The sequence below is a fragment of the Panthera leo genome, chromosome B3 (assembly GCF_018350215.1).
Source record: "Panthera leo isolate Ple1 chromosome B3, P.leo_Ple1_pat1.1, whole genome shotgun sequence".
NCBI lineage: Eukaryota > Metazoa > Chordata > Mammalia > Carnivora > Felidae > Panthera > Panthera leo.
Genome location: NC_056684.1, coordinates 27,828,240 through 27,847,372, shown reverse-complemented (window position 1 = coordinate 27,847,372; position 19,133 = coordinate 27,828,240). Strand labels below are relative to the sequence as shown.

Genomic DNA, 19,133 nt, shown 5'->3' with positions numbered 1-19,133 from the left:
TGTCAGTGGACCCCACAGTGGAAACCCAGGGCCTAGCAGTTAGAGCCAACACTGTGTTCTAGCCCCAGCTCTGTTTCCCTGGCTAGGACCTACTCTGGGAAGCACAGTTTCTACATATGTGAATGAGAGACACCAAAGCCTGTCTCCGTGAAAGGTCATTTGTAAAGCTTAAAAAGGATAATATTGTTTGGCTAGATGCCAAACTATGTAGTACACATTGGTTTATTTTCATTTTTCGTTAGCTGTCCCCCCCCCCCCCCCCTTAATATCCTGCTTTTTGGGGTATCATTTCTAAAATTAAATGTATCTTGTTTCTTAAGATACTACTTTGTTCTCATACTTCCCGTGTTATTAGGTTAAAATAAGGGGCTAAATAAATCACTTATTTAAATTAGTGTTTAGTTTCTCAGGTCAAGATAGAGGGTTATCTACTGCAGATGCAAACTGTTTTCCCCCTATCCTTAATACATTTCCTCATGTCTTAACTGGCCCAAGGCCATGTCCTGCTCTAGCTTTCAGGACATAGCTCATTGCCTGAAAGTGCTTCTTCCAGACTCTTTTCCAGCTGTCTTCCCTGGTCCTTGATAAGTCACTCAGGACCTTGCCAAAGCCTGATTTGTATTGATTAGTTATGTATGTGATATGTATTTTCTAGAAGTTCTTCAGGGCTATAGAAGGTATCTTTTACTTTTGTATAAAAGTGTTTACCATGGTACTTGGATGTGCTGGGTGGTAAATACATGTTTGTTGAACTTAATTGAAATTTTACTGTAATTTTAGGGAAAACCATTTAAACAATTTTTATTTTTAAAAGTAATATGGTGCAATTTATTCCTTTTAGATGTTCAGTTCAATAAGTTTTAAAGACATATATAGATTCATGTAGCCATCATTGTGATTACGATTCAGAACAGTTTCATTGTCCTTAGAAAAACTCCCTTGTGTTGTTCCCTTGTGTCACACATTTCCCCAACCCCTAATCCCTGGTAACCACTCATCTGTTGTCCATCACTGTAGTTTTGCCTTTTTGAGAATTGTCATATAAATGGAATTATATGTAATATAACATTTTGAAATTGGCTTTATTTACTCACTAGTTATATCTTTAAGATTCATCCAAAGTGTGTACCAATAGTTCTTTGTATTAGAGTAATATTCCATGGTTTGTACCACAGTATTTATTCATTTTGGTTGTTTCTATTTTTTTTTTTTTTTTTGGTAATTATAATCTGCTATGAACATTTCTGTACAAATTTTGCATGAATATAGTTTCCATTTCTCTAGGATAAATACCTAGAGATGTATGACTGTTGGGCTATATACTAAGTGTATGTTTCACTTCATGCAAAACTGCCAAAATTTTTTTTCACAGTGGCTTTATTATTTTGCCTTCCCTCCAGCACTGTGTGTTAGTGCCTGTTGTTCTGTATCCTTGTCAGCACTTGGTATCACCAGTACTTTTAATTTTAACTATTCTTACAATTATGTAGTAGGAGCTCATCTTGGTTTTATTTTGCATTTCCTTAATGGCACGTAACGTTAAATACCCTTTCATGTCATCCTTACATCCTGTTTGATGAAGTTTCTGTTTACAATATTTGTTAATTGGTTAATTAGGTTGTTTTCTTTTTATTTAGTTTTGAGAATTTTTTTTATGGTTTGTATTCTCATTACAGGTCCTTTCTCAGATACATGATTTGTAAATATTTTCTCTCAGTCTGTACCTTGGTTTTTTATTCTCTTAATAGTGTATTTTATAATTTTTTCTTTTATGGATTGTGCTTTTGATCTCATGTCTAAGAATTTTTTTGCCTGTTGTCTGGCAATGAAGATTTTCTCCTATGTTTTCTTCTAAGAGTTTTATAGTTTTTCATTTTATTATTAGACCATTAGTCCATTTTGAGTAAATTTTTGTATAAAGTACAAGGTTTGGGTTGAAGTTATTTTTTATTTTTGCACATGGTTATCCAGTTTTTCTAATACTATTTTTTCCTATTGAATTGCTTTTGTACTTTGTAAAAAATGAATTGACTTAATTTGTATGTGATTATTCCTGGACTTTCCAGTCTGTTGCATTGATATGTGTCTATCCCTTTGCTAATGCCACACTGTTTGCTTACTGTGGCTTTATAGTATTAGAATTGGTTTTAGGACTGTGGCTGAGTACTGAGTATTAAAATTGACTCTTCCAACTTTATTGTTTCTTTTCATAATTGTTTTATTTATCCTAGTTTTTTTGCTTTATATGTAAATTTTAGAATCAGCTTCTCTAATATCTACAAAAAACTTGCTGGGCTTTTGATTGGTATTCTGTTAAATCTATAGATCAGTTTGGGGAGAATTAACGTCATTACTATATTTTGTCTTTCAATTCATGAACGTAGTATATCTCCATTTATTTAGGTAGTGTTTTATTTCTTTCATCAGGATTGTGTACTTTTCTGCATACATTTCCTATACATATTTTGTTAGTTTGTACCTAAGTATTTACTTCTTCTGGAGCTATTGTAAATGTTTTAAATTTTTTTTGCTTTCCAACTGTATGTTGATATTATATAGTATGTCTTCTACATTATGTCTGTTATGTAGAAAATATGTAGATGATACTATATATTACATTTTTGCGTGTTGGCTTTGTCTCCTGTGACCTTGCTAAATTCACTAGGCAGTGCTTGTAGAATGTTTCTTGGGATTTTCATGAAGGCAGTCATGTTGTTTTTGAATAGGAACAGTTTTTTTTTTTTTTCCAATTTTTCTTGCCTTATTGCATTAACTAGGACTTATAGTACAGTATCAAATATGGGTGAAGAGAGTGGATATCATTGCCTATACATCAATTGATAGTATCAAGTGATTCTTATTTCTGTTGGGGGGTTACATTGATTGATTTACAAATATTGAATCAGCATTGTATTCCTGGGATAAACTCCTCTTGGTTTTGGTGTATTATTCTTTATATGTATTGCTGGATTCAGTTTACTAATATTCTATTGAGAATTTTACATCTATGTTCATGAGGATATTCATTTATAGCTGTTATTTTTTGTATGATTGACCCTTGAACAACATGGGTTTGAACTGTGTGAGTCTGCTTCTATGCAGATAGTTTACAGCGTTGTACTGTAAATGCATTTTCTCTTCCTCATCATTTTCCTAATATTTTTTTTTCTGTAGCTTACTTTATCGTAAGGATGTAGTATATAATACATATAACATACAAAACATGTGTTAATTGACTATATTATCAGTAAAGCTTCTGGTCAACAGTAGGCTATCTACTAGTAAAAGTTATTAGTAGATAATTTTTTTGAGGAGTCAAAAAGTTATATGCAAATTTTCAACTGGCAGGAAGTTGGCACCCCTGCCCCCCGTGTTGTTCAAGGGTCAACTGTACTTTTGTTTGTCCGGTTTTGGTAAATGAGCTGGGAAATGTTCCTCCTCCCATTTTCTGGAAGAGATTGTAGAATTGGTATAAATTTCTTCTGTAAATATTTAGTTGAATTCTCCATTGAAACCTTCTAGGTCTTGACATTTCTAGTTTGGAAGGCTTTAAACTCTGAACTAAATTTCTTGAATAGTTATCACACTATTTAGCTTATCCAGTTCTTTGGGGTGAATTTTGGTAGTTTGTGGTCTTTGAGGAACTGGTGTATATCCTCTAAGTTGTTGAATTTGTGTATTTAGAGTTGATGTAGTATTCCCTTATCCTTTTAATATCTGTACTGGCTCTAGAGATACCCTTCTTTCATTCCTGATACTTGTAATTACTGTCTTTTCTCTGTTTTTCTTTTCCCAACAGTCTTGTGCATAGTTTATCAATTTTATTTATCTTTTCAACAAATCAACTCTTAGTTTCATTGATTTATTTTTCTGTTTTTCTCTTTTCAGTTTTATTGATTTCTGCTCATTATTCACCTCTTTCTGCTTGCCTTGGGTTTATTTTGCTTTTCTCTTTCTAGTTTCTTAAGGTGGAAGTTTAGATTGTTGACTTCAGACCTTGTTTTTTTTTTTTTTTTTTTTGTAAACATAAGCATTTAATATTATAAATTTCCCTGTAAAGACTGTTTTAACTGCACCCCAGAAATTTCGATGTGTTTTCATTTGATTCAAAATATTTTTAAATTTCCCTGGAGACTATTTTAACCTGTGCATTACTTTGAAATGTGTTAATTTCCCAGTCTTTTGACATTGTCTTGTTATCTTTCTGTTAATTGATTTCTGATTATATGCCATATAGACAGGCCATATATACTTAGTATAATTGATTTCAGCTCATTTAAATTTGTTAAGATTTGTTTTATGACCCAAGACGTGGTCTATCTTGGTGACTATTCAATGTATACTTTAAAAAGAATGACTTCTGCTGTAGTTTGGTGATCAACGTGTAAAATGTTGATTTTGTACTTTTGGTTGAGGTCATGATCTTCAGTACTTTATTATTGCTGGTTTTCTTTCTACTAGTTCTATTACTGAGAGGGTAGTTTAGATATCTCTAATATAATTGTAAGTTGGTCCATTTTACCTTGCAGTTCTCATTTTGTGTTTTGATGGCTTATTGTTAACTTCATATGCATGTAAGATTGTTATGTTTTCTTGAAAATTTACCCCTTTATTATTATTGCTCTTCATCTCTGGTAATTTTCTTTGCTGTGGAATCTGTTTTGTCTCATATTAATAAAGTCATTTCACCTTTCTTTTGATTAGTGTTTCTTGGTATATATTTTTTCCACCCATTTACTTTTTTTTTTAAGTTTATTTATTTATTTTGAGAGAGAGAGAGAGAGAGAGCGCACGCAAACATGCAAGCATGCAAGCAGAGGTGGGGCAGAGAGAGAAGGAGAGAGAGAATCCCAAGCAGGCTCCATGCTGTCAGAGCAGAGCCTGATGCAGGACTCGAACTCATGAACCACGAGATCATGATCCAAGTGGAAATCAAGAGATGGACGCTTAAGTGACTGAGCCATGCAGGCACCCCTCCACTCATTTACTTTTAGTTGCCTTGTATCATTACATATTAAATGAATTTTTAGAGATGGCATATAATTGAGTCATTTAAAAAAATCCGTTCTGACACTTTGTCTTTTAATTTGTGTTTAGACTATTTATATGTAGTATAATTAATGATATGTTTCGGTTTAAGAATATCATTTTATTTGTTTTTTTACTTGTTTTCTGCTTTTTTTTCCTGTTTACCTTACCTGCCTCTTTTAGGGTATTTGAACATTTTTTTAGTATTCCATTTCAATTTTTTTATTGTGATTTTTGAGTGTATTTGTTTATAGTTTTTTTTTTTTTTTTTTTTTTTTTAACGTTTTTTATTTATTTTTGGGACAGAGAGAGACAGAGCATGAACGGGGGAGGGGCAGAGAGAGAGGGAGACACAGAATCGGAAACAGGCTCCAGGCTCCGAGCCATCAGCCCAGAGCCCGACGCGGGGCTCGAACTCACGGACCGCGAGATCGTGACCTGGCTGAAGTCGGACGCTTAACCGACTGCGCCACCCAGGCGCCCTGTTTATAGTTTTTTTAATGGTTGCTATAAGGGATTACAAAATGTGTACTTAAACATTTTGGTTTATTTAAAGCAGTATTTTACCACTTTAATTGAATGTAGAAACTTTACCACCTATAGGTATCTTTACTCTTCTCCCTTTATGTTATAATTGTATTATTTATATATTACTTCCACATGCTTTGAAAATCTTATTAGACAATGTTGAAATTTTTGCTTTCAGTCTTCAAATGAACGTAAAGAAACCTAAGAGAAGAATAATTTATTTACTGTTATATATATCACTGCTATTGCTCATTATTTATTCCAGATGTTCCAAATTCCCCTCTACTATTGTTTCCTTTGTTCTTAAGATCTTTTTAGCAATTCTATTAAAATAGGTGCTGATGACAAATTCTCTTAGTTTTTCTTCATTTGAGAATGATAGATCTATTTGCTACATGTAGAATTCTAGTTAATAGTTGTTTTGTTTCAGCACTTTAAACATGTAGAACCCTAATTTTAGTCCTTATACCATAATTGGCCTTTTGATGCCATGACATCAGTTTAAACCTTGGTGATGACTGAGACTTTTAGGGGGAAAAGTGCTTCATAGGAAGTGAGTTCGTACTTGACCGGGAAGGAGAGGACCATATGGTGAGGTGGACGTCAAAAACGTGAACTTTACAATTATCCTTTGTTATGTAAATATAGTTCATCAAGTGACCCCTGTGGTATTGGTGTGGGAGTATGTGCCCCCAGGGGGCGTTCATTTAAGGTTAATCATTACCTGTGGCAATGGTGACAAAAATTCCATTTGCCAATTGTGAGTAATTTAAATAGAAGTTCTCTGAGGAGTCTATTGTGCTTCTCAAGTAAACTTGATGACTCCTCTTCTAGGCGAGGTGGAAGTGTCATTGAATGCTTTCCTAAAGAGCCCAGCATAGTGTATTCTGAGAAGTGGAATGAATTCTTTGGTCAACTCCAGAGGGGTGTAAGGAGTAATGGTCCTTGTCCTTACAAGGATAAGACAAGTGAGGCCTCATATTGGGGCCTTATAATACATAGGGATGTATCACCTTGATTTATATTTTCAAGTTTTCTTTCTTTTTTAATCTTTATTTTTGAGAGACAGAGAGAGAGACGGAGTGCAAGTGGAGGAGGAAGAGAGAGGGAGACACAGAATCCAAAGCAGGCTCCAGGCTCTGAGCTGTCAGCACAGAGCCCAATGCAGGGCTCGAACTCACTAACCTCGAGTTCATGACCTGAGCCAAAGTTGGACGCTTAACTGACTGAGCCATCCAGGTGCCCCACCTTGATTTATAGTTTCGATGTCTGTGAGGCAAGAGATTCTTGGAGTTCTTTACCCCCAAAAGATCAACACTGAGGCTATGGCTCAAAGGTTTGTAAAAATGTGCATATGGGGCCATTTGTTGGTTAGAAAGTCCAGTGCTAAAACAGCTGTCAGAGGTTTTGCTAATTGTACTGGCCTTTGGGTCCCATCCTTTCTTAGGGACACCCTCACAAGGGGATGAAAGCAGCAGCATTCCATTGAGCTCCATCACATATGATGGTAGAGATGTTGTCCATAAAGTGTGTGAACTCCAAGTTCTGTTCATTCAGTTGATCTAAGGGGCTCCCCCAGTAGCCATGGAGAGGGGTGACTTTCAGCATTGTGGCATTAGAAAAGGGACTGAGAACAGGGGAGTCCACCCCCTTGTACAAGTGGGCAAAGGGGCCCAGGTTTGGTTCCATGTTATAGCTGTGTCAAGCTTGTAGGGAGGTTGCTTCCATGACCCAAAGCATAGTGGGGAGCTGAGTGTGGACGGTCATAGGCTCAGGTTCTTTGGGAGCCTCTGTTTCCAGGAAAACTCAGTATATGGCCAGCAGTTTCCACTCCAATGATGCATAGTGTAGGGCTGGTAAGAACCCTTACATCTGAAGCCCCTGGGCAACATGTTGTCGTTACAGGTGGTTCGGAGACTCCAGGGGGCCTGCAAGTAAGGAAGTTTAGGAAGTAAGTTCCTTAGTAAGTTCCTAAGCCTCTTTAGTGAAAAAGTCTCTGAGGGTGTGAAAAAGGAGTATTTGTTATTAATTTCCTAGGCCTGCTGTAACAGAATACTACAAATTAGGAAGCTTAAACAACAGAAACGTATTGTCTCACAGTTCTTCAGTCTACAAGTCTGAAATCAAGGTGTCAACTGGGTTGTATCCTTTTGAGGGCTAAGAGAGAAGGGTCTTCCAAGCCTCTCTCCTTGGCTTCTAGATGACATTGTCTCCCTGTGTTTTCACATTGTCTTTCTTCTGTGTATATCTGTGTTCTGTGTTCAAATTTCCTCTTTTTGTGAGGATACTAGTTATACTGGATTAGGGCCCACCCTAATGATTTCATCATTAAAACATTTTTTTTAATGCTCATTTGTTTATTTTGAGAGAGAGAGAGAGATAGAGTGAGCAAGGAACGGTCAGAGAGAGGGGGAGAGAGAGAATCCTAAAAGACTCTGCACTGCCAGTGCAGAGCCTGCTGTGGGGCTTGAACCCACAAACAGTGAGATCATGACCTCAGCCTAAATCAAGAGGCATACACACAGACAACTGAGCCACCCAGGTGCCCTTCTGATGGCTTCATCTTAACTTGGTTATCTGCAAAGACCGTTTTTGCAAATAAGGTCACATTCATAGGTACTGGAGATTAGAACTAAAACATCTTTTTGGAGGACAAAGTTCATTGTATAACAGGTCCCATATTTGTTAAGCCAATTTATAATTGCTAAATACTTAATTTTAATTAATTATTCATTGTGTCAGAGCATCTAGGCCTACGATGGGATATTTTAGGGCAGTAGTTGCTATGACCAGGGGAAATTTAGGCAAGACAGTAGTTCTGATGGTTAAAATAAGGCATACCTGTTGTCCTATAGATTATATGTAGTAATTTTCCTAAGATTATAGGGGGTGCTTTGTTTACATTTAGTGGGATCTCCAGGCATAAATGTAATCTGAGCCCCACTATTGATTAAAATCCCTGGAGGTTTGCCAATTGGTGCATTTTAGCAGATACTAAAGTTAATTCAGAACCTGTAACATATATAAAAATTCTCAACAAGATACTAGCAAATAGAATTCAACAGTACATGAAAAGAATTATTTATTATGATTAAGTGGGATTTATTCCTGGGATGCAAGGCTGGTTATTTCTACACCACATTCCTAAGATAAAGGATAAGAACCATATGATCCTGTCAGTAGATGCAGAAAAAGCATTTGATGAAATACATTCTGGATAAAAACTCTCAACAAAGTAGGAATAGATAAAACAACCTCAACATCATAAAGGCCATATGTGAAAGACCCACAGCTAATATCATCCTCAGGGAGAAAGTGAGAGCCTTTCCCCTACGGTTAGGAACAAGACAAGGATGCCCACTCTCACCTTTACTATTTAACATAGTATTGGAAGACCAAGCCTAAGCAATCAGACAACAAAAGGAAATAAAGGGCATACAGATCAGCAAGTAAGAAGTCAAACTTTCACTATTTGCGGACAACATGATACTCTATGTAGAAAACCTGAAAGACTCCACCAAACAATTGCTAGAGCTAATCCTTGAATTCAGCAAAGTTGTAGGATATAAAATCAACATGCAGAAATCTGTTGCATTTCTGTACACTGATAATGAAGCAGTAGAAAAATTAAGGAATCAGTCCCATTTATAATTGCACCAAAACCAATAAGATACCTAGGAATAAACCTAACTAAAGAGGTAAAAGATCTGTGCTCTGAAAACTATAGAAGACTTATGAAAGAATTGAAGAAGACGCAAAGAAATGGAAAAGCATTCCATGCTCATGGATTGGAAGAACAAACATTCTTAAAATATCCATACTACCCAAAACAGTCTGCGCATTTAATTCAGTCCCCATGAAAATACCACCAGCATTCTTCACAGAGCTAAAACAAACAACCCAAAAAAATTTGTGTGGAACCACAAAAGACTGGAATAGCCAAAGCAGTTCTGAAAAAGAAAACTGGTGGCATCATGATTCTGGATTTCAAGCTATATTATAAAGCTGTAGTCATCAAGACAGTATGGTACCAGCACAAACACAGACACAAAGATCAGTGGAACAGAATAGAAAACCCAGAAATGGACCCACAACTGTATTGGTCAGCTCATCTTCGACAAAACAGGAAAGAATAGCCGATGGAAAAAAGACCGTCTCTTCAACAATGGGTGTTGGGAAAACTGGATGGCGAAATGCAGAAGTATGAACCTGGACCACTTTCTTACACCTTATACAAAAATAAACTCAAAAGGGATGAAAAACCTAAATGTGAGACAGGAAATCATCAAAATCCTAGAGGAGAACACAGTCAGCAACCTCTTTGAGCTTGACCAGAGCAACTTCTTAGTAGATATGTCACCAGAGTCAAGGGAAACAGAAGCAAACGTGAACTACTGGGACTTCATCAAGATAAAAAGCTTCTGCACAGTGAAGGAAGTAATCAACAAAATTAAAAGGCAGCCTAACAGAATGTGAGAATATATTTGCAAATGACATATCTGATAATGGGTTAGTACCCAAAATCTATAAAGAATTTATCAAATTCAGCACCCAAAAAACAAACAACTCAGTTAAGAAATAGGCAGAAGAACGAATAGACACTTTTCCAAAGAAGACATCCTGATGGCTAACAGATCGTGAAAAGATGCTCAACATCACTCATGTTCAGGGAAATACATATCAAAACCATGATGAGATCTAACCTCACATCTGTCAGAATGGCTAAAATTACCAACTCAGGAAACAACGGGTGTTGGCAAGGATGCAGAGAAAGGGGAGCCCTCTTGCACTGTTGGTGGGAATGCAAACTGGTGCAGCTACTTTGGAGAACAGTATGGAGGTTCTTCAAGAAACTAAAAATAGAACTGCCCTACAATCTAGCAATTGAATATTTGGTATTTACCCAAAGGATACAAAAATAAAGATTCGAAAGGGTACATGCATCCCAGTGTTTATAGCAGCATTATCAACAATAGCCAAACTGTGGAAAGAGCCCAAATGTCCGTTGACTGATGAATGGATAGGGAAGATGGAGTGTGTTTCATCAAGAGAATGAAATCTTGCTATTTGAAACGATGTGGATGGAGCTAGAATGTATTATGCTAAGTGAAATAAGTTAATTAGAGAAAGACAAATACCATATGATTTCATTCATGTGGAATTTAAGAAATGAAACATGAACACAGGGGAAGTGGTGGGAAAAAGAGAAGAGAGGGAAACAAACCACAGAGAATCTTAGCGATAGAAACAAACTTAGGGTTGATGGAGGGAAGTGGGTGGGAGATGTGCTTGATGGGTGATGGGTGTTAAAAGAGAGCCCTTGTTGTGATGACCACTGGGTGTTGTATGTAAGTGATAAATCACTGAATTCTCCTGAAACCAATATTGCATTGTATGTTAACTAAAATTTAAATTAAAAACATGAAAAGTAGGTTTACATATTTTAAATAATTTTTAAAAAAGTTTTATTTGAGAGAGAGAGTGTGTGCGCACAAGCAGGGGAGGGGCAGAGAGAGAGAGGAGAGAGAGAATTCCAAGCAGGCTTCATGCTGTCCGTGCAGAGGTGGACATGGGGCTCGACCTCACGAATTGTGAGATCATTGCCTGAGCTGAGATCAAGAGTCAGATGCTTAACTGGCTGAGCCACACAGGCGCCCCTAAACATTTTTAAATTAATGGAATGATAATGTTTATTGTAAACAAGTTTAATCAACACAGCTGAGTATGAATAAAAAGAACCCTGTATTATAGAGTCATGAAAGCTCATTTATCTTTTTGTTGTATAAGTTCTTTCAGTAAACTTTGGGGTTCCAGTTGGGTCAAATTGTGGACCTTTGTTTCAATTTAATTTTTTTTTCCTCCTAAGAGCTTCAAGTCAGTATTGTCAGGGCTAGGAGCCTCCCTCATGGCACTGGTTGCTTTATAGGATTTAAGGACCCTGGTGTACACTGGCCTTGAATTAACCCCTTTGCTGTGCCCACTGCTGCCGTGGATGTTTTCTCTACAGACTTGGGGATCAGGATCTTTGTTGTGACAGAGGCGTGGGCAATGGAGTGATGGGTGTAGTGGACCAGTACAGGGCCCACAACCCAGAGGGTAATGCTTTGAAACCATTCTCTGCTTTAACCTTGCCTTTTCTTTCTGTGCTAGCCTTTGATTCTCTGTCTTTGTCTCTCTTTCCTCCCCTTCTCCCTTCCCTCTCTCCCTCTCCAAATTTTCTCAGTATTCTGGCATTTTCTGTTTTGTGCAGTAACTCATAGTGATGATCTTCTGAGTTGTTACAGGAAAGATTTGGGGTTCTGGTGACCTGCCTCTTCCTCTACAGAATGCCAGTCAGTCTCCAGGAGGTTGGGGTCTACATATCTAGTAAGATTATTTGTGTCTGGTGAGGAGCAAATGGGATGACACATGCGAGCTGGGGCCAAGTCCTCCATGCAGATGCTGGTGTTCCTCTGTCATATAGCAGGTTGGAGGTGGGCTTCTGAGCTTTCACTGATGGCAGAACTGAAGGTTAGAGATGTTGACTGATCTTATGCCTAACTGCTTGTAAAAGATTGAATTTGGAGAATCAGGTTTTCATTCCAGGACACTTCTCTCACACTTGTGCAAAAACCCCAAAATTTTGCAAACCCCTGTTCTTAATTAAAAAACTCAGTAACAATTCTTTCATTATTTAGTTTTTAGCAAAAAGACAGTAACTTGTTAAAAACACAAGTGCCATAGTTATTTGGCCTCTCCTCTCACTTGTCTTACTTTAAAAAAAAAAAAGTTTTATTCTGTGTGGCCTTAGTTTGTTACATTAAGAGAGGTTGTGGTATCTAAAACACTACCATTGTTACTTGAAAAACAAATAATCCAGTGAAGAAATGGGCAGAAGACATGAATAGACACTTTTCCAAAGAAGACATCCAGATGGCCAGAGACACATGAAAAGATGCTCAGTGTCACTCATCATCAGAGAAATACAAGTCAAAACCACACCGAGATACCACCTCACACTGGTCAGAGTCGCTAACATGAACAACTCAAGAAACAACGGATACTGGTGAGGATGTGGAGAAATGGGAACCTTCTTGCACTGTTTGTGGGAATGCAAACTGGTGCAGCCGCTCTGGAAAACAGTATGGAAGTTCCTCAAAAAATTAAAAATAGAACTACCCTACAACCCAGCAATAACACTACTAGGAATTTATCAAAGGAGACAGGAGTGCTGAGTCATAGGGGCACATGTACCCCAATGTTTATAGCAGTGCTTTCAACAATAGCCAAATTATGGAAAAAGCCTAAATGCCTATCAACTGATGAATGGATAAAGAAGATGTGGTTAATATATACAATGGAATACTACTTGGCAATGAGAAAGAATGAAATCATGCCATTTGCAGCAGTGTGGATGGAACTGGAAGGTATTATGCTGAGTGAAATAAGTCAGTCAGAGAAAGACAGATATCATATGTTTTCACTCATGTGAATCTTGAGAAACTGAACAGAAGACCATGGGGGAAGGGAAGGGGAAAAAACAGTTACAGAGAGGGAGGGAGGCAAACCATAAGAGACTCTTAAATACAGAGAACAAACTGAGGGTGATGAGGGGGTGGAGGAGAGGGAAAGATGGCTGATGGGCATTGAGGAGGGCCCTTGTTGGGATGAGCACTGGGTGTTGTATGTAAATGATGAACCATGGGAATCTACCCCCCCAAACCAAGAACACACTGTACATACTGTATGTTAGCCAATTTGACAATAAATTGTATTAAAAAAAAAAACCAAAAAAATCTACCATGTTGTTTGGTCAGTTGCATTTACACCGAGTTAGTAAAATTATATCTTCTGTGCTAGTGATCCTTAATACTGGCTGAATATTAGAAATACTTAGCAACTTAAAAAAGGTAGTGCCCAGGTCCTGTCCCAGAGCAACTCAACCAGAATCTCAGGTGACAGAACTCAGGCGTGGTATCAAAGATATGTGTGCGCATGTGTATATAAGTGTGTATATGCATACCCCTCACCCAGTGCTTCTGAGGGCTGAGAACCTCATTCCAGGTCTTTTTCTATGACTTAAGCAAACATTAGTGCTTAATTTAGAGGTGCTATGTGATTTTATATTTGCAGTGTATAAAAATGTACATATTTCAAATAACATCTGTCTACCCTTTGGCCACCTGTGCCTCTAGCCCCACATTTCCACTGACACTTCACGTTACTTAATTATCCAACAGATCATTGAAGGCTTACTTCTTGGCTTGCATTGTTCTAGGTACTTGGGATAACCAAGTACCAGATGAAGAGGGGGAAAAAATCCTGTCTTGGAGCTTATATTTTAGTTTACGAACGATTGCCAATTTGGTGAATGTAATGTAGTATTTTATTGTTTTAGTTTATATTTTTATAAACATGAGTTTGAGTAACTCTTCATAGCATTAGTCGTTTGGGATTTCTCCTGTTTGATATCTGATAATTTTCTTACAGAATACGGGAGTTTCTTGAGTGCTTGTCACTTGTTGGTTTTAGTTATTTTTAGATACTCCTGTTTGTAATATGATATCTCTTTCACAGATTTATATGTGTATTTCTAATTATGTTATGTAGAAAATAATTCATTTAGTATTGGCCTTCTAGGATAGGACATGTTTATACTTCAAGGCTTAGGTGAGCTGTGTCTTTATTTGCTCTGTAAGGAGTTTCATGACATTTGTTCTTGACTGAAACCTAAATTGTCAGTAGTCTAAAGTCATGCTTTTCAACTTTTGGGTCCCAAAACTCCTGAATTATACTCTGTCAATGGTGGTGGTCCTGTGTAGCAGTGGTTCTCGGTGGAATAGGGCAATATATAGAGTTAAAAATGATTTTTGAATCATGCTTCCATTACACATCCTCCCTTCTTTTGGATGCACTTGGGGGTCACTGGATAAAAGCAGTTCACATGAAATTCAATTAGGTGATATCAAAGCTAAGTTTCTGGGGGGCACCTGGCTGGCTCAGTGGGTAGAACACATGACTGTTGATCTTGGGGTCATGAGTTTGAGCCCCAAGTTGGGTGTTGAGATTATTTAAGGAAATTAAAAAAAAAAAAGACTAAGTTTCTTAGTTGTGAAATGTAGTAAGGAATTGATGGAATATTTTAGAAGACATGCTTCAAAGAAGAGTTTGAATGATATATTGATTTCTTTATTAAAAGGTTACTGGGCCATTCATTACTTCATAAATCACACTGTACCTTTTATGATGATGATTCATATAATTTTCTTTTAATCCTCAAACTTTCAGCTAATGTTGAGTATTGTAATGAACTTTCCATTTTTGGGAGGGACATTTGCAAAGAGACTGACAAGTGGATGCTACATTTTGAAAAGGAATTTATAGATATTTTTTTGATTTTTAATTTTTTAGATGATGGAGTTGATACTCAAAGTGGAACAAAGAAAGAAGATCTGAATGACAAAGAGAAAAGAGATGAAGAAGAAACTCCTGCACCTGCATGTAGGGCCAGATCAATCCTAGAGAGCTGGGTATGGGGCAAACAACCAGGTATGTATTCTGAACTTCGGAGATTCTGGTACTTTGGAAAGTATCAGATGGACCAGATGGACATTTGTTTTTTGGTAGTGGAATTCTTTTTTTAAAATTTATTTTAGAGAGAGAGTGTGAGGGAGAGGAGCAGAGGGGAAGCGAGAGAGAATCTTAAGCTGGTTTCATGCTCAGCACACAGCCCAAACGTGGGGCTTGAACCCATGACCCTGGGATCATGGCCTGAGTCGGAATCAAGAGTTGGATGCTAAGCCGACTGAGCCATCCAGATGTCCCAGTTATGGAATTCTTTAAAAAATTTTTTTAATGTTTATTTATTTTTGAGAGAGAGAGAGACAGGGCGCAAGTGGGGAAGGGGCAGAAAGAGAGGGAGACACAGAATCTGAAGCAGGCTCCGGGCTCTGAGCTGTTAGCACAGAGCCCGATATGGGGCTTGAACTCATGAACTGCAAGATCATGACCTGAACCAAAGTCAGACACTTAACTGACTGAGCCACTCAGGCACCCCCAGTTATGGAACTCTTAAAAATTTAACTTAAAATTTTTTTTATATTATGGTAAATTCTACATAACATACAATTGACTGGTTCAACCACTTTTAAGTATACAATTCAGTGACATTAAACATGTTCACAATGTTTTGTAATTATCACCACCATCCATTTACAGAACCTTTTCATATTCCCAAACTGATGGAAACTTTATACTTATTAAATGGTAACTCCTGTTCTTCCCTACCCTCAGCCCTGGAAACACAATTCTACTTTCTGTCTTTAGGATTTTGACTAGTCTGGTTACCTTGTGTAAGTGGAATCATAAAGTATTTGTCCTTTTATGTCTGGCTTATTTCATTATTTAGCATAATGTCTTCAAGGTTCATCTATGTTGTAGTATGTGTGAGAATTTCCTTCCTTTTAAAGGTTGAATAATAGTCCATTATATGTATAGATCACATTTTGTTGATCCTTTCATCCATGGATGGGCATGTATGTTGCTGCTATCTTGTAGCTGTTGTGAATAATGCTGCTATGAGTATAAGTATACATAAGTTCTGCTTTCAGTTATTTGTGTATATACCCAGGAATGGAATTGCTGCATCATGTAGTAATTCTGTGTTTAATTTTTTGAGGACCTGGCAAACTTTTCCACAGTGGCTACACCATTTCATTTCCAGCAGCGTATGAGTGATCCTGTTTCTCTGTGTCCTCACCATCAATTGGTGTTGTCACTTTTTTTTATTATTAGGTGTGTGGTGTGGTATCTCATTGTGGTTTTAACTTTAAGAATCCTGTGGCTATTTACCATCTGTGTATCTTCTTCAGTAGAATACCTATTCATGTTAGATTTTTCTTTTTCTTTTTATCATGGTGTTTTTACACTTCTGTATATATTCCAGATACTAGTCCTTTGTCTTATCTATGGTTTGCAAATAATTTCTCTCAGTTCATAGCTTATCTTTTCACCCTCTCAACAGTGTCTTTAGTGCAGCAAAAGTTTCAAAATTTTGATAAAGTTCAGTATAGATTTTCCTTTCTTTTTCTTCCTCCTCCTCCTCTTCCTTCTCTTCTTTGCCTAGACCTTGAGCCTGAAGATTTTCCTCTATGTTTTTTCTCTAAAAGTTTTGTAGTTTTATGTTTTTCATGTATGCTTCTGTTTCATTTGAATTAAATTTTGTGTGCAATGTGAGGTTTAAGTCAAGTGTTTTTATTTTTTATTTTATTATTTTGCTTATAAATAATTGCTCCACCATTTTTTGAAAAGGCTACCTTTTTTTCATTGAATTGGTTTTGCACGTTTGTCAAGAATTATTTGGGTATACTTGTGTGGTCTATTTCTGGTTTCTCTATTCTGTTCTACTAATCCATATGTGTATCTGTCTGCCCACAGCATGCTCTTCATTACTATAACTAAGAGTAAGTTTTGAAATCAGATAGACTGGTTCTTCCCACTTTATTATTCTTTTTTCATATTGTTCTAGCTGTTCTGATTCCTTTGCCTTTCCTTACAAATTATTAAATAACTTTTGGATAATTTAATATCCATGTGTTCATTGCTAGTATATAGAAATACAATTTATTTCTATATGTTTATTTTGTATCCTGCAACCTTATTACTCTAGGAGGCTTTCTTGAATTTTCTATGTAGACCATCAGTTTTATTTCCCCCTTTCCAATCTATGTGTTTTCTATTACATTTTTTTGCCTTATTGTTCTGGCTAGAACTTCTTTACTATGTTTTATAAAAGTGGTGAGAGCAGCCTTACTTTATTCCTGATCTTAGGGGAAAACATTTAGTCTTTTCATTGTTAACTATAATGTTAGCATAAGTTTTATAGATGCTTTTTATAAAGGTGAAGAAGTTCCTGTCTATTCCAGTTTCCTGAGAGTTTTTATTGTGAATGAGTGTTGAATTTTATCCAATGCTTTTTCTACATTGCTTGATTTATCATGTAATTTTTCCCCCCTTTAGTTTGTTAATATGAAGGATCTGATTTTTGACTATTGAACCAGCTTTGCATTGTTGGAATAAACACCACTTGGTGATGATGTTCTTTTTATTAATTCTAGAATTAAGTTAATTCTACTTACTAATATTTTGTTAAAGATTTCTTGTGCCCATATTCACGAGAACAATATTCTATAATTTTTTTTTTTTGGTACTGTGTTGGGTTTTGATATCATGCTAATACTAGCTTCTTAAAATGTATTGGGAGTATTGCCTTTTCTGTATTATAGAAGAGATTGTTTAGAATCTGTCAATTATGTTTTAATATTTGGTAACATTCTTCAGTGAAGCAATCTGAATCTTGTGATTTCCTTTTTGAGATTCTTAAATAATGAATTCAATTTTCTTAATAGTTGTATGGCAGTTTCTTTTTCTTTTTAAATTTTTTTTTAATTTTTAATTTTAATTTAATTTAATTTAATTTTATTTTTTTATTATTTTTTTTAATGTTTATTTTTGAGAGGCAAAAAGAGACAGAGTGTGTGTGGGGGAGGGGCAGAGAGAGAGGGAGACACAGAATCTGAAGCAGGCTCCAGGCTCTGAGCTGTCAGCACAGAACCCAATGTGGGGCCCGAACTCATGAACCGTGAGATCATGACCTGAGCTGAAGTCGGATGCTCAACTGACAGCCACTCAGGCGCCCCTAAAGTTTTTTTTTTTTTAATGTTTATTCATTTTTGAGAGAGAGAGAGAGCGAGCATGAGTTGGGGAGCAGCAGAAGGCGAAGGAGACACAGAATCCAAAGCAGGCTCCAGGCTCTGAGCTGTCAGCACATAGCCCAACATGGGGCTTGAACCCATGAACTGTGAGATCATGACCTGAGCCAAAGTCAAACGTTTAACCAACTGACCCGCCCAGGTGCCCCAGTTGTATGGCAATTTAAATGATCTGTTTCGTATTTGCTGAGTTGGGGTAGTTTGTATTTTTTGAGGAATCTGCCCATTTTGTCTAAGTTGTCTAATTTATATGTGTAGAATTGTTCCCTAATAGCTCCTAATTATCTGTAGAACCCATTTCTTTCTTTCTTTTTTTTAAGTTTATTTTAGGAGAGTAGGAGTGTGAATGGGGGAGGGGCAGAGAAAGAGGGAGCATGAGAGAGAATCTCAAGCAGGCTCCGTGCTGTCATTGTAGAGCCCAACATGGGGCTTGATCTCATGAACCCTGAGATGATGACCTGAGCCGAAATCAAGAGTTGGATGCTTAACCGACTGAGCCACCCAGGAGCCCTGAGCCAGTTTCTTTCATGATATTTGTAATTCATGTCTGTTCTCTTTTTGTTTTTTGTCAGTCCTCTTTATGGGTGTGTCAGTTTTTGTGATCTTTTGAAAGAACCAGTTCTCTGTTTCATTGATTTTTCTCTACTGTTTTTTCCATTTTTCAATCTTACTGTTTTTGCTCTTAGTTATTTCCATTTTTTTTTTTTTTTTGCTTTTTGATTTATTTTGCTATTTTTTTCCTAAGTTGCTGAGATGGGAGCTTATATTTATTGATTTGAAAGTTTCCCACTTTTCAGATTACGTATTTAGTACTGTACATTTCTTTTT

General features: G+C 36.7%; 1 protein-coding gene across 6 annotated transcripts in view; it reads left to right on the top strand.

Moving 5' to 3' along the window:
• Positions 1-19,133, top strand: part of HERC2 (HECT and RLD domain containing E3 ubiquitin protein ligase 2) — a 268,128-nt gene that overhangs the window by 20,720 nt on the left and 228,275 nt on the right. For all 6 annotated transcript variants that reach the window (XM_042941272.1, XM_042941277.1, XM_042941274.1 and 3 more), the window contains one exon: positions 14,947-15,084. In XM_042941272.1, coding sequence (XP_042797206.1) covers positions 14,947-15,084 — 138 coding nt within the window. The remainder of the gene's footprint in view (positions 1-14,946; positions 15,085-19,133) is intronic.